The sequence below is a fragment of the Ictidomys tridecemlineatus genome, chromosome 2, assembly GCF_052094955.1.
Source record: "Ictidomys tridecemlineatus isolate mIctTri1 chromosome 2, mIctTri1.hap1, whole genome shotgun sequence".
NCBI classification, from domain to species: Eukaryota; Metazoa; Chordata; class Mammalia; order Rodentia; family Sciuridae; genus Ictidomys; species Ictidomys tridecemlineatus.
The window spans coordinates 138,579,216-138,592,360 of NC_135478.1; the positions used below are offsets into that span (position 1 = coordinate 138,579,216).

Below are 13,145 nucleotides of genomic sequence, written 5' to 3' on the forward strand. Positions count from 1 at the left end.
ATTGTCATTCACATGTGATAAAATGTAACAAAGAAAAACTTTGAGGCAAATATGACAAGCCCAATGAGTCCTATGTGATCAAATAAAATTGCATTAATTGTTACCAATAATGTCACCTCAATTTTATTTGGGAATATCCAGGACCAGGTGCATCCTGCTTCAGTTAGGGACATAAAAATTCTACTAGTTCCATTATCTTCCTTGACACTGTAGAACATTACTTACATCTTAATGACCCCCTCTTCGTTGACCCCCATTTAAAAACTGAAATAATGTTTTGTCAAGTCACATAGTAACTGACAACAGAAAATTGAATCCAAGCAACATTTAGGCTTGATAAAATGTCCCTTACTATAGTTTTAAACTGTTGCATGTTCATTTGCTTTTATTCACAATATTCCTTACATTTTTTTTTTTCTGTTCTGTTACATAGCTTTCACTGTACTGAAGAGAGGAGGGGTTTTTAGCAAACATTTATTACATCTCTGGAAATAAGTTCATCATGCCAAAAACAAAAATTTCAGATATAATAATGACTAATAAGACTGCCTTAACTGAAAGAACCAGGCAGTTTTGGAAATCTTCACAATGGTGGCTATTAAAACATAAGGAACAGTAAACCATTGATGTGAGACATTGAAACACTTGATGAAGAACAGCTAATGTATAAAGGAATAGGGTAGTTAGGTGTCACTCCAGTCCCCCACATACATACCAAAATCTGGAGAAAAAGTGCTCACCTTAGAGAGTGCTATTAATTAAATTGATATAAAAATGGAACAAATAGTATATGTCCTGTCACCTGCATGATAGGAAGTTCATCAAGAAATGTCCAATCCCACCTTACATAACTCCCCATGTGACCTCTTCTATTGCACATGCAACTTTCCTTCAAATTGCAATATGATTTTGTTGTCTTGACACCATGTCCTTATTCAGGGCTCAGGAAACCACAGGCTGCTGTCAAAATATAGCCCATTGCCCTTTTTTGTAAATATAGTTTACAACATAGCCATACCCATTCACTTACATATTATTTATTGCTGTTACTGGAGACATTATGCAGCCCAAAATGAAAATAGTTACTATTTGATCCATTATAGAAACAGTTTGCTGACCTCAGAATTATAGTATAATTTTCATATATATACACATATACATACACACATATAACATATGGATATACATTTATATATATTATTACATTATATGATATTATATATTAATATAATTATTTGCATAATTATATTTGCATATTAATATGTGTACATATATTTTATATATACATATATATTTTTTATATATGCATGGAATTCAAGGAAGGCATAGAATGATTAAATGCAAAGGAAACCAAGGCATTGTCATTAATGAGGACCAGGGATTAAACTAGGGGTGCTTAACCACTGAGCCACATCCCCAGCCCTTTTTTATACTTTTTGAGACAAGGTCTCAATGAGTTCTTTAGTGCCTCACTAAGATGCTGAGGCTAAGTCTTAACTTGCAATCCTGCCTCAGCCTCCCAAGCTCCTGGGATTATAGGTATGTGTCACTGTGTCCAGCTATTTATATATTTTATGAAAGATTTATTTTGGCTCTAAAACAAAACATTAATCACTTCTTAAGTTATTGTTTATTGAAAAGAATCATATATTGGTAACAACATACAAGGAATAAAGCAAATTAATGTAAATTTATAACAGAACTGCATTGCTGATAATTAAATAACAAGAGTATTTGTTACAATCCAATATAAGAAAGACAATTTTTACAATTTAATAATAGAGTAGCCTTTTTAAAAGGAGGATGCATGATTAAATGGAGACTTTGTTATGACAGAATGCTCAAAGCCTTTAGAGGAAACTAATACCAGGAAGCAGTTCATTGGGTTTTATTCTAAATGACAAGCTTCTCTCCAAATTGACAATTAATATATTATTATTGTGTAATTAATTTAAATGGTTGTTGGTAAATACTACTTACTTTTCCAAATAGCACTTACTTTTTTTTTAATTTCCAAAGCTTTATTATTAACCACAGCATCAGGTCTGATAAGAATAATAGAGTAATGTTCCTCTAGAAATGAAAAAAAATAGAATTTAATTTTCTTGGCACCAAATCGGGCAATTAGAAATGCAAATTCCTAATGCCCTGTGAATTTCTGACCATTGATAGCTTTGCATCTTATTTTGGCACTTCAACTCCCATCAATAGTTTTGATGGTGCTTCAACTAATAAGATAGTTGATATCTTATTGAGGAGCACTTGAAATCAAAGCACAGATCTTATCTTTACATGCAAGGAAAACATTCATGAGAGTTCTTAAGAAGGAGGCAAAAATCGATTGAGTGGAATCTAGTGGTTTTAATGTAATTCACATGTATTTAAAACACATCTACAATCTATCTAGTTCAGTATCACCAGTGAGTAAATATTCAACTATGCACTATGCAGCAGAAAGTGGACAGAATCACCACCCATGAATTTATCTGCATTCTTATGACTTTTACTGCAAACCCACTCAATGAGGGTAGCAATTTGCTCTTGCTGCCTCCAGAGAATGAATACACACACACATACACACACAAACACACACACATGCATGGAATTCAGGGAAGGCATAGAATGATTAAATGCAAAAGAAACCAAGGCATTGTCATCAAGGAATAAGTTATTTTTGCAAGTTTTTGGGAGATGATGAAGGATGAAGTATAGAGCCAGGTGTAGTGACACACACCTGTAATCCCAGCAACTAGGAAGGCTGAGACAGGAGGACCAGGATTGCTAAGTTTGAGGCTAGTCTCAGCAACTTAGCAAGGCCCTCAGAAACTGAATGAGACCCTATCTCAGAAACTGAATGAAACCCTGTCTCAAAGTAACAATTAAAAAAAAAAAAGAAATAGTACACTGCTGTCCACATTAGTTAAAGGAGATAGAATCTAATTGTCCTGCAGAACCTTTGAGGCAAGGGAAACAGAAGAGGGTGCCTTTTGACAACTAAGTCTTTCAAGGCATTCATCATTATTTATCTGCCCTTACTGAGTAACATTGATGTTAGTACCAAATATCGTTGCTACAAAATAAGCACACCGGTATGGAAAACCCTTCCCATTACTTAAAGTAAATTTACTTACCTACATTATCGCCAGGTGCTTCCTCATTCTCTTCTAAATCTAAATCCATGAGCAAAATTTCATTATACTGTGAAGGAGAAATGCAAGTAAGACACAGTTCTTTTAATCTGATGGTGAAAGAGTGTTTAGAAATTATTTTTTGTTGTTGTTTCTAACAAATATTTTGCTAATAAAAAAAGGTAGAGTGAAAAGGTGCCTTGATTCACATTGCCCAAATGCTTCCCAGAAAGGCTGTAACATTTAGGCACCTAGATAGTTATAAAGCACTACAGTTTGGATAGTGACTCCCAAAGGCCCATGTGTTCAGGGCTTGGTCCCCAGCCCTTGTCCTTTAAAAGGTGGTGATGGGCAGTTAACTAACACATGAAGTTAGGAAAACAAGAGAAAGGTAATGCATTTTAAAAATTAAATTAGACATTCATTCATAGTGTTACCTCAGGGCGTTCCATTTCCCCTGCTACAATCTTCCTCTCTTCATTGATCAAGTTAGTTACCTTTCTATTAATAAGAGGTGCATTTGCACCCTCAATTTTTGCAATGATTTTTCCATTCTATAAGGGAAAAGAAAACATGGAAGAAACTCTCATTTTCAGAATACATCAAGAATTAACTTATAATCTGAACCAGGTCACCTCTCCCTGCCTTTCATCCTCATCAATCTTTCAGCGATCATAATCAGCCAGTTTTTAGAGTAACATATCAATGATGTGAAGGCTTTATTAATTTGACAAACCAAACTCTTTGGGTTCTGCCTCCAATTTGCCTGTCCTTCCACCACCCAGGGCATGCCAGTACCCTCCTGCACTGTGTCATCACTCAATAGAAGAACTCACTTGCACTCTCTCCTGGGGAACCCTTGCTTTAAATATGAAAGATCCTGGACAAGCCTCCCAACATTACCCTCCCAAGTTATTTCCCCTTTTGTCTGTCTTTCAACTCATAGATACTAAACATGTATTTCCTGGCATGGTAGCAGGCATGATGGCATGGAATAAGAGGCCTCATAAATTAATTGCAAAACAAAACAAAACAAATGCAACCCATAAAACCACAAACACATGTGGAATAGCAACCATGATGGGTGCCACTGAGGGCTGCAAAGCACTTCAGAGCACCTACCAGAATATGTCCGGGTCAAGCGGATCTGGAAAAGTACCTCTCAATCTCAAGAAGTGATTCTTGGTTTAAAATATGACAGGTAAGAGACAACAAGGTAAAAAAGAAGAAGGAATAGCATGATATGAAGAAGGAATAGCAGATGCAAGGGTGTAAGCCTGAAGGAAAGAACTGCCAAAGGTGAAGCCCAGCACTTATAAGGAGCCAGACATGAAGAGCTTTGGAGCCTCAGAAGGCTGCAGCTTTCATCCTAAATACAGGTGGAAACTACTGGAGCATGTATTTAAGCAGACTGTGACCACAAGTAGAATTGGTTTTTGTAAAGATTATGTTATCCATTGTATGGAGAAAGGGAAGAAGCAGAGCAAGAGAAGATGTGTGTATACATTTTAGGAACTACTCTAGAGATTGCTCAGCTTATGGCAGAGTGGTGGAGTTGCAAACAGTGGAAAGAGGTAAATGGGTGTGGGAGACTTGATCAGTGAAATGGACAGGTCCAAGGTATAGTTTGGATTGGGTGGAATATAAAGAGAATCTTTTAAAAATTGATAAATTATGAATTATAATGTCATTTTCCAAGTGAGGAGAGCCTGGGAGAAGAACACATTTGCAGGCATGAAGACCTGGTGTTAGATAATTTCATTGTAAGATGACTTTGAGAAAGCCAGGAAGAGATGCCAAGGCACTGGTTGGGCCCTCAAGTCAAGAGTTCACAGTACAGCATTTATCTGAGGATGAAAACTTGAGTTATTGATAGATAATGATAACTGCAAGTGTGTACAGAGGGAATTTTCTGAGATGAGTATCAATATCTAATAGCTGAATAAGGAAGGGTGAACCTGCAAAAGAGAAGGAGGAGAACAGCATCCAGGAAAGTGAAAGAAAAACCAAGTCACACCAATAAAATAAGTACCTATGGCATTTGCAGGAAAATGGATGGCATTAAAGCAGATTATGCTGAGTGAATTAGCCAATCCCCCCCCAAAAAAAAAAAACAAATGCCGAATGTCTTCTCTGATATTAGGGGGGTGACTCAAAATGGGGAAGAGAGGAAGAGCATGGGAAGAAGATAACCTCTACATAGGGAAGAGGGATGGGAAGGAAAGGGAGGGAGAAAGGGAATTGCATGGATGGTGGAAGGAGACCCTCATTGTTATACAAAATACATGTATGAAGATGTGAGAAAAAAAATAATAGGGTTACCCTAGATTAAGTAGAGAGAAGTGATGGGAGGGGAAGGAAGGTGTTGGAGAGATAGGAAGGATAGTAGAACAAAACAGACATTATTATTACTGTGTGTATTACATGTGACTGCATGACCAATGTGATTCTGCAACCTGTACACTCAGAAAAATGAGATATTATATCCCATCTGATTCAAATGTATGATATGTCAAGGTCATTGTACTGTCATGTGTAACTAATTAAAACAAATAAATTAAAAAAGAAGTACTTGTATTAAAAAGGAGGGCATGATCACCATGGAAAGACTTTTGAGAGGTACAGTGAGGAACACCTAAGTGTGCCCATTTTATTTAGCCACAGGCCAGTGACTGGATCCATCAGCAGCAGTCATTTGGTGGAATAACCAGACAGAAGTCAGAATGAATGAACTGAGGATTTAATGGGGACAGAAGATATAAAGTAAATATAAATATTTAAATTTTTGGAGAAATTTAGGTACGGCATAAAATGAGTGGTAGGTGGAAAAATGTATGGCATGGCATCCAAAAGGGCTATTATCTTCAACTGAAAAGATGTAATCATACTGAAAAGTCAGTGAGAAAGATCCAGTTTAGAAATGCTTAAAGGCAAGCTGAAACTCTAATTACCATGTCCCATTAAAAGAAACCTTTCAACAGTTCTGTTGGGAAAATGAGATTTTTTAATTAGTGGCTATGGGTGTGGAAGAAGAGTGATAAAGATGACAGAGAAATAAATACAGAATTGAGTACATGAAAATGAACTTTCAGGAGGAATGTCCATTGGTAGAAAGGAGGTCAAGAATGGAAAGGCCAGGGTGTAGCTTGGGTTGCCAGTGCAGACACTGAGGTCACCAGGATCTGAAAGGATTTGGGTTTGAGAATAAAACTTTGAGCCACATGCCAAAGTCTTCCATCAACAGCAAAAACTGTTTGAATCTGGAAGAAGACAAAAATGTCCATTCTCACTACTCCTGTTTAATATAGTGCTAGAAATTCTAGCCAGAATAATTAGGCAAGAAAAGGAAATAAAAGGGATGAAAATAGGAAAGAAAGAAGTCAAATTATTACTGTTCACAGATGATGATATGATCCTATTTACAGAAGACCCAAAAACTCCACCAGAAGGCTGCTGGAGCTCACAAACAAATTTGGCAAAGTAGTAGGTTCCAAAGAAAAAAATGAAATTACGGCATCTGCAAGAAAATGGATGTAAGGAGAGACCATCATGTTAAGTGAAATAAGTCAAACTTAGAAGGTTAAGAGATGTATGTTTTCTCATATGTGGAAGCTGGAGAGGAAAAAGGAAAAGAAAGGCAGGGGTGGATCTCCTAAAAATCAAAGGTTGATCAGTAAAGGAAAGGGACCAAGGGGTAGGAGGAAGGAAGAAAGGTGGAGTGATATTGGCCAAATTATATCATTATATTGCATGCATTTAGAAATATACAGCAACAAATCCCATCAATAAGTACAACTATAATGTACCAATGAAAATGTAGGAAAAAGTCAGGGCAGAGGTGCACACCTATAATCCCAGCTACTCAGGAGGCTGAGGCAGAAAGATTGTGAGTTCAAAGCCAGCCTCAGCACCTTAGTGAGGCTCTACGCAACTTAGCAAGACCCTGTCTCAAAATATAAATAAACAAACAAACAAACAAATAAATAAACAAATAAAGGGCTGGAGATGTGGCTCAAGGGTTAAGCACCGGTGGGTTCAGTCCCTGGTAACAAAAATAAAAAATGATGGAAGGTCAGAAACTGAAAGGAGTCAGATGGAGAGAAAGGAGAATTAGTTAAACATAATAAGAAAGAAAAGAAAGTAATTGAAGAAGTGAGTGTAAGCAACAGAAACATTTCACTACTAGATTTGACAGCCTGTGAGCTGCAGGTAAAATGTCCTAAGGAAGGAGCTAAGTTTAAGGTAATTCAAGGAATGAAAACAAAAGGTTGGAGACAAAGATCTTGGGAAGTTTTCTAATTGCGGAAATCGATTCCAAATGCCCTGCAGTGGAACCATTTTTATCACAGGAGGAGAACTGGAGGCCTGGGTCAGGAGAAGCATGAGTGTGGGGAGGGTGAGCTACATGTGGCTGAGAGAGAACACGTGCTTACACTTTGGGCACTGATTACAGGCAGTAGAGAATATGGCCTGACCATCTATTTCGGGAGAGGGTATAGGGTATACTGATCAGACCTGATTCAGATGGCCAAGTGATGGTCACCCCAGAGCTCTAAACTCTGCTTGGGACCTATCTTCCCCGTTTTTCTTGCTTGGTACCAGGCTTCTAACTGCTACCTGCTGCTAGAGTGTCCTCATGTGACCAGGATCCACCAAGTTCATCCCTTTCTTTGTGTAGTCACTCATTCTATTTGCAGGTCCCTCAACTACATCTAGGCCAGGGGCCTGCATACTATGACTCAGAACAAAGACTATATTTCAGAAATACAGTCTTTTACAGGAAAGGTGATTGATTTGTTATCTAAGTCATCTCCTACATATTCAACTTAGAAGGGTCTGGGGATATAGCTCAGTTACAATTTTTTTTTCATTCAATCAACCTAGTAATTCTCTTCCTAGAAAGTTGCAAAAGCATTGTTTAAAAGAATCAAAAAGTACATCCAAGAATTATTTTTAATAATTATTTTAATATGGAAAGTAACTATCCCACAGTATCCCAGGTCCCATCCATCTCCTTTAGAAGACAACAATATGGGTTCTTTGACTATAGCAATGGTACACAACTTAGCACCTACAGATTCCACTTTTATAAAATAGTGATTATGTTTTTCTGATGGTAAAAGATGTATGTTCATCACAGAATATTTGGAAAATGCAGAAAAAAATTAAAGAAGGAAAAATATTCATTCTCTCTCCAAATATAGAAAATTACTATGACATTTTCTCCTGTCTCCTTTCTATGTATTTGTAAATACAGAGATAAAAGTAATATGTGTTACAAAATAGTATTATACAATACTTTCTAGGATGGGTACGCATGAATATTTATAGCCAATTTTCTCCTACTAGGTTACCTGAGTAATTTCTAGTTTTCATTTCTGTAAATATTTCATCATACAAATCTGATGATTTATTTAGTGAAGGTTAACATCATTTTGTTTTTCTTTTCTCTGATCGGTGTGGCATTGTCTAAGCTCTTCAATCCATTACAGCTCCCAGAGGTCAAATTATAAAAAGTATTACTAGACAAGCAGAGATAAGGCAAACATGGTGCAATTACTATCATCAGCAAATATTTCCAGGGCAATTTCACTACGCCTGTTGCTCCTACACTGCAAACTGGAAAATTGAGAAAATAAATGTTATACTCACAAGACTTAAGAGAAAAACAGGTTCACATTTATCCTTAAACGAATGCAAAGTTACAATGCTGTCAGCTTCTGCCTGGAAAAAAAAAAAAGTAAATGTTTTACATAATGAAAAACTATATCCAAGTCATTTGCTACACTCTGGTAAAACAATGTAGAGATACTTACAATTTTTATGTTTACTGTGACATTTTCTGAGTATGTTATAGTTGCATTAAGGATCGAATTGCATATACTAGCAATTCAAGCCCTGCATCATTTGTCATCAACGTCACTCTCACTGTTCCCCTTTATGGTACCCAGACTTCAGTCAAACTCATTTCTTGGTCTTTTCCTTCCTCCTTGCCTGGACCCATCCTTAATTTTCAACCCAGTTCAAGTTTACTTCCTCCAACGGGTCTCTCTTACTCTTCCTGCTACAAATCACTTCTTACTCCACACTGCACTTGATTCCCCTCTGCTGGGCACCTATTGTCCTTTTCCATGGTGTACTATGGATGCAGTCCTCTCTCACCCACTGAGTAAGGAAAGCCCTCTGTGTGGATAGAGCATATTCCATATCCACAATGTTATCTCAGCCCTCCCCTGCTATCAGTCGCAAGGCCATACCACAGGGAGCTCACCAAATGCTTCTTGAATGAACTGGCAGGCAAATTGTGAAGTCTTTCATTTTTATGTATGCAATTTTCTCGCAAACTTCAAGTTGTCCTAAGCTGATTATGTACAACTATATATTAAGTAACTGTCTTCCTCCATACTAACAGCACCTGCTGATCCAGCCACCACACTGAGGGCATGTTAGACATTTCAGACTGCTATAACAAACTGCCATGGACTGAATGGCTTAAAAACAAGCGAGTATTTCTCACAGTTCTAGAAGCTGGAAATCCAAGACCAGAGTGCCAGATGATCAGATTCCTGGTGAAGGACTTTATTCTAAGAAGGTCTACACTTACATGGGTAGCTATGTTAATGGGTATATTGACTTCTATGGAGCGAGCTGAGGGAGTCTGTGTTCCTAGGTGCTACTAGGTGGACACAGCCTGAGGCCTCCAGGAAGCACTGTCTCTACTATCATCTCTGCTATCAGTATTCCTCTCCTGAAGATGTTGATCTGTGCTAAAATGGAAGCCTAAATGGTCTAACTGTTCTTCCACACATACCACCTCAGCCTTCACATAGTGTGCAGTTCCTATTCAGACTCTATAAACAGCAGGAATTTAATGACTCTAACCTCTTTGGCCACAGCATCAAATTCTGCTTCCTGCTTATCTAAAGATTCCTAACTTTTCTATGCTCAAAGTTTCTTTCCAGATACTTTTAACAGGTGGGCTTCCAGATAGACTGGCAGGGGAGCAGGGAACCTGCCTGTTGTCAGCCTCTCCCCATTGGACTAAATTTCCCCCTGGACACTGAAGTTTCCCTCAACTTGTAGCCTTTGAACTTACACTCCTACTTCTTTCATTCCAACCCCCAGGATGCCCAAGAGTTTTTTATTTTAAAGACAGGGGGGAAAAACACAGAATATTTATTACATAATAAAGATATGGGAATGTTAGGCGCCCAAAAGAATTTTCCACTCCTCAGTTCTCTGTGATTCCATCTGCCAAATGCTGGATTCTTCCAATATTGACCTTAACTTATGCCCACCCTGGTGGATCACATGTTTTCTGCTCTCTGAACTTTGTTTCTCCTCTTTGCCAAGAATCAGATCTAGATTTGAGTCAAATCTAGATTTAGATTTCAAATCTAAATCAAATCACATCTTAGTTTTTAAAAGAACATGGCCTGATTTTTTGAGTGAAGAGTGAAGTAGGTTGTTAAAAAAGCTTGCCTTTTAAAAAACCCGCAAAGCCCAAACAATGAAAACACAAGCCATGGCCTATAAGAAAATATTTGCAAGAGAATTGAAGCAGGTTGTTAAAAAAGCTTGCCTTTTAAAAAACCCACAAAGCCCAGAGAATGAAAACACAAGCCAAGGCCTATAAGAAAATATTTGCAAGAGAAATGTTTGACAAAGGACTGTTAATCGAAATGCACAAAGGAAGTTTAAACGTTAATAGTAAGAAAACAAAACAAAAAAAAAATGGATGAAAAAAAATGAGCCAAAGACATTATCAGATACCTGTTTTAAGAAAAAAGAATATGCAAGTGTCAAATAAGCATATGAAAAGATGTTCCAAATCATGTCTTCAGAGAAGTGAGAGTTAAAACAACAAGGAGCCAGGCAAGGTGTCATATGCCAATAATACCAGGGATTCAGCAGGCTGAAACAGGAGGATTTCAAGTTCCAGGCAAGCTTTGACAGCTTAGTGAGACTCTGTCTCAAAAAAAAAAAAAAAAAAAATTAAAAGGGCTGAGAATTTAGTCAGTGGACAAAGCACCTCTGGGTTTAATCCCAGTATGAGAGACAGATAGATAGACAGAGAGACAGAGAGACACAGAGAGCTAGCTAGATCACCACATACTTATTAGAATGCCCTAAATCTGGAACCCTGATATCACCAAATGCTGGAGAGGATGTGGAGCAGGAAGACTCACTGCTCATTGTTGGTAGGAATATAAACAATTCAGTCCCTTGGGAGGACAGTTTGGTAGCTTCTTATAAAAGGAAATATAGTTTTATCATATTGTCCAGCAATCACTCTCTTTGGGATTTACCAAAATTAGGTTAAAAACATGTCAACACAAAAAAACATGAAGTTTATAGCAACTTAATTCAAAAAGGCCAAAACTTGGAAAAAGCCAAGACATTCTTCTGAAGGTGAATAGATAAACTAAAGTATATCCAGTCAATGGAAGGTTTTCCAATACTAGGAAGAAATGATATCAAATCAGGAAGACATGGAAAAAGATTCACTGCATATTACAAAGTGAAGAATGCCCATCTGAAAAGGCCTCCTAACTGCATGATTGCAACTATATGATATTCTGGAAAAGAGAAATCAGGGGTTTCCAGGGACTTGGTGAAAAAGAGGACTGAATAGTTAGAGCCTGAGTACTGTTAGACCAGTGAAGCTGTTCTGTATGATACTGTAATGATGGACACCTGTCATGATCCATCTGCTAAGTCCCACAGATGAATCAACACCAAGAGGGAACCCTAATGCAAACCATGGACTTTGGCAGATAATGTTGTTTTAAGGTAGGTTTGCTGATTGTAATAAATGTATCACTCTGGTACCAGATTTTGATAGTGGGGGAGGCTGTGGGTGTGTAGAAATAAGGGAAGTGTGTACTTTCTGCCAATTTTTCTGTGAACCAAAAACTGCTGCAAAATAACACCAATATAAATTTAAATTGTTTTAATGAAAGAAAAAAATGACAATTATCATACTATTCCATGATACCCAACAAACAGCTTTTGTAGGCCTTGTTCTAAGGGCACACACTAAACATGAGGTATCCATTGTTGCACTTTTCCAGTGTTTACAGTCATGGCATGTAGAATCAGATAAAAACCACATTCATTTTCAGACATGGTAGAACCAAATTGGAAAACTGCAAAGTAAACATTGTCTATTTTGAAAAACGGACAGGTTTTTAAATTAAGACTACACTTAAACGATTAGAGGGTACTTAAAACACGATAACAAGAGAACAATAGTTCAGTGAACAAGAAATCCTTACAACAACAAAATGCAGAAGTTCGTCTTCGTTGAGCTCATTTTTCAGTTTCCTGAATAAAGCTTGCACTGCTTTGCAAGGTCCACACCAGGCTTGGTAAACATCAATTACTAGAAGATGATGGTAAACATCAATTACTAGAAGAGTTATGAAAGAACAGAGTCAAAGAATCCAGAATTAGCATATCCCCATGCTGGATCCCCCACCAGGGCAAAGATGGCAGAATTCAGTGGAGAAGGGACTCTGCACACTGCTATGAAGTGCACTGGGACAAACCCTGATGGCCAGAGAACCAGGTAGCCCTGTACCTGTTAAGCCTTTGTTCTGCAACATCTCATCCCACTGGCTTTGACTATTGATGACTGTCTGCAAAAAGCAAGGCACTGTCAAAGGTCTCTGAATGACTATCAGGGCATCAGGGAAATGGGCTGCTGACGCATCCTACCCACCTGTAACTGGACTTCTCGCTTTTTGCTGGCCATTGATCTACTTTCATATGGCAAAGGAAGAAAAATACAAAACATTAAGGGAAAATTTAAATACTGTGCTCTTTATACATTCAAACAGCATCTTAGCATACATACAATGTTCCCTATACCCGATATCAGATTACACAGTCTCACCTGTTTTGAGAGAAAGGAGCTAATCTCACAGATGGACTACTGCAGACTGGACTCTATGAGACATGCTTAAAGCTGCCATAGTATCTTATCCTTCCCCAAATCCTGAAACAAAATAAGAA

At 37.6% G+C, this 13,145-nt stretch overlaps 1 protein-coding gene across 1 annotated transcript in view; it reads right to left on the reverse strand.

Annotated features, from left to right (window-relative positions):
- The window catches only part of Nme8 (NME/NM23 family member 8), a 64,887-nt gene extending 52,002 nt beyond the window's left edge, over window positions 1–12,885 (reverse strand). The window contains exons 1-7 of the mRNA XM_078027775.1: window positions 12,853–12,885; window positions 12,712–12,769; window positions 12,407–12,513; window positions 8,781–8,852; window positions 3,566–3,682; window positions 3,132–3,198; window positions 2,000–2,073 (exon numbers count right to left, since the gene is read on the reverse strand). Coding sequence (XP_077883901.1) covers window positions 2,000–2,073; window positions 3,132–3,198; window positions 3,566–3,682; window positions 8,781–8,852; window positions 12,407–12,513; window positions 12,712–12,769; window positions 12,853–12,885 — 528 coding nt within the window. The remainder of the gene's footprint in view (window positions 1–1,999; window positions 2,074–3,131; window positions 3,199–3,565; window positions 3,683–8,780; window positions 8,853–12,406; window positions 12,514–12,711; window positions 12,770–12,852) is intronic.
- Between the last annotated feature and the right edge of the window lie 260 nt (window positions 12,886–13,145).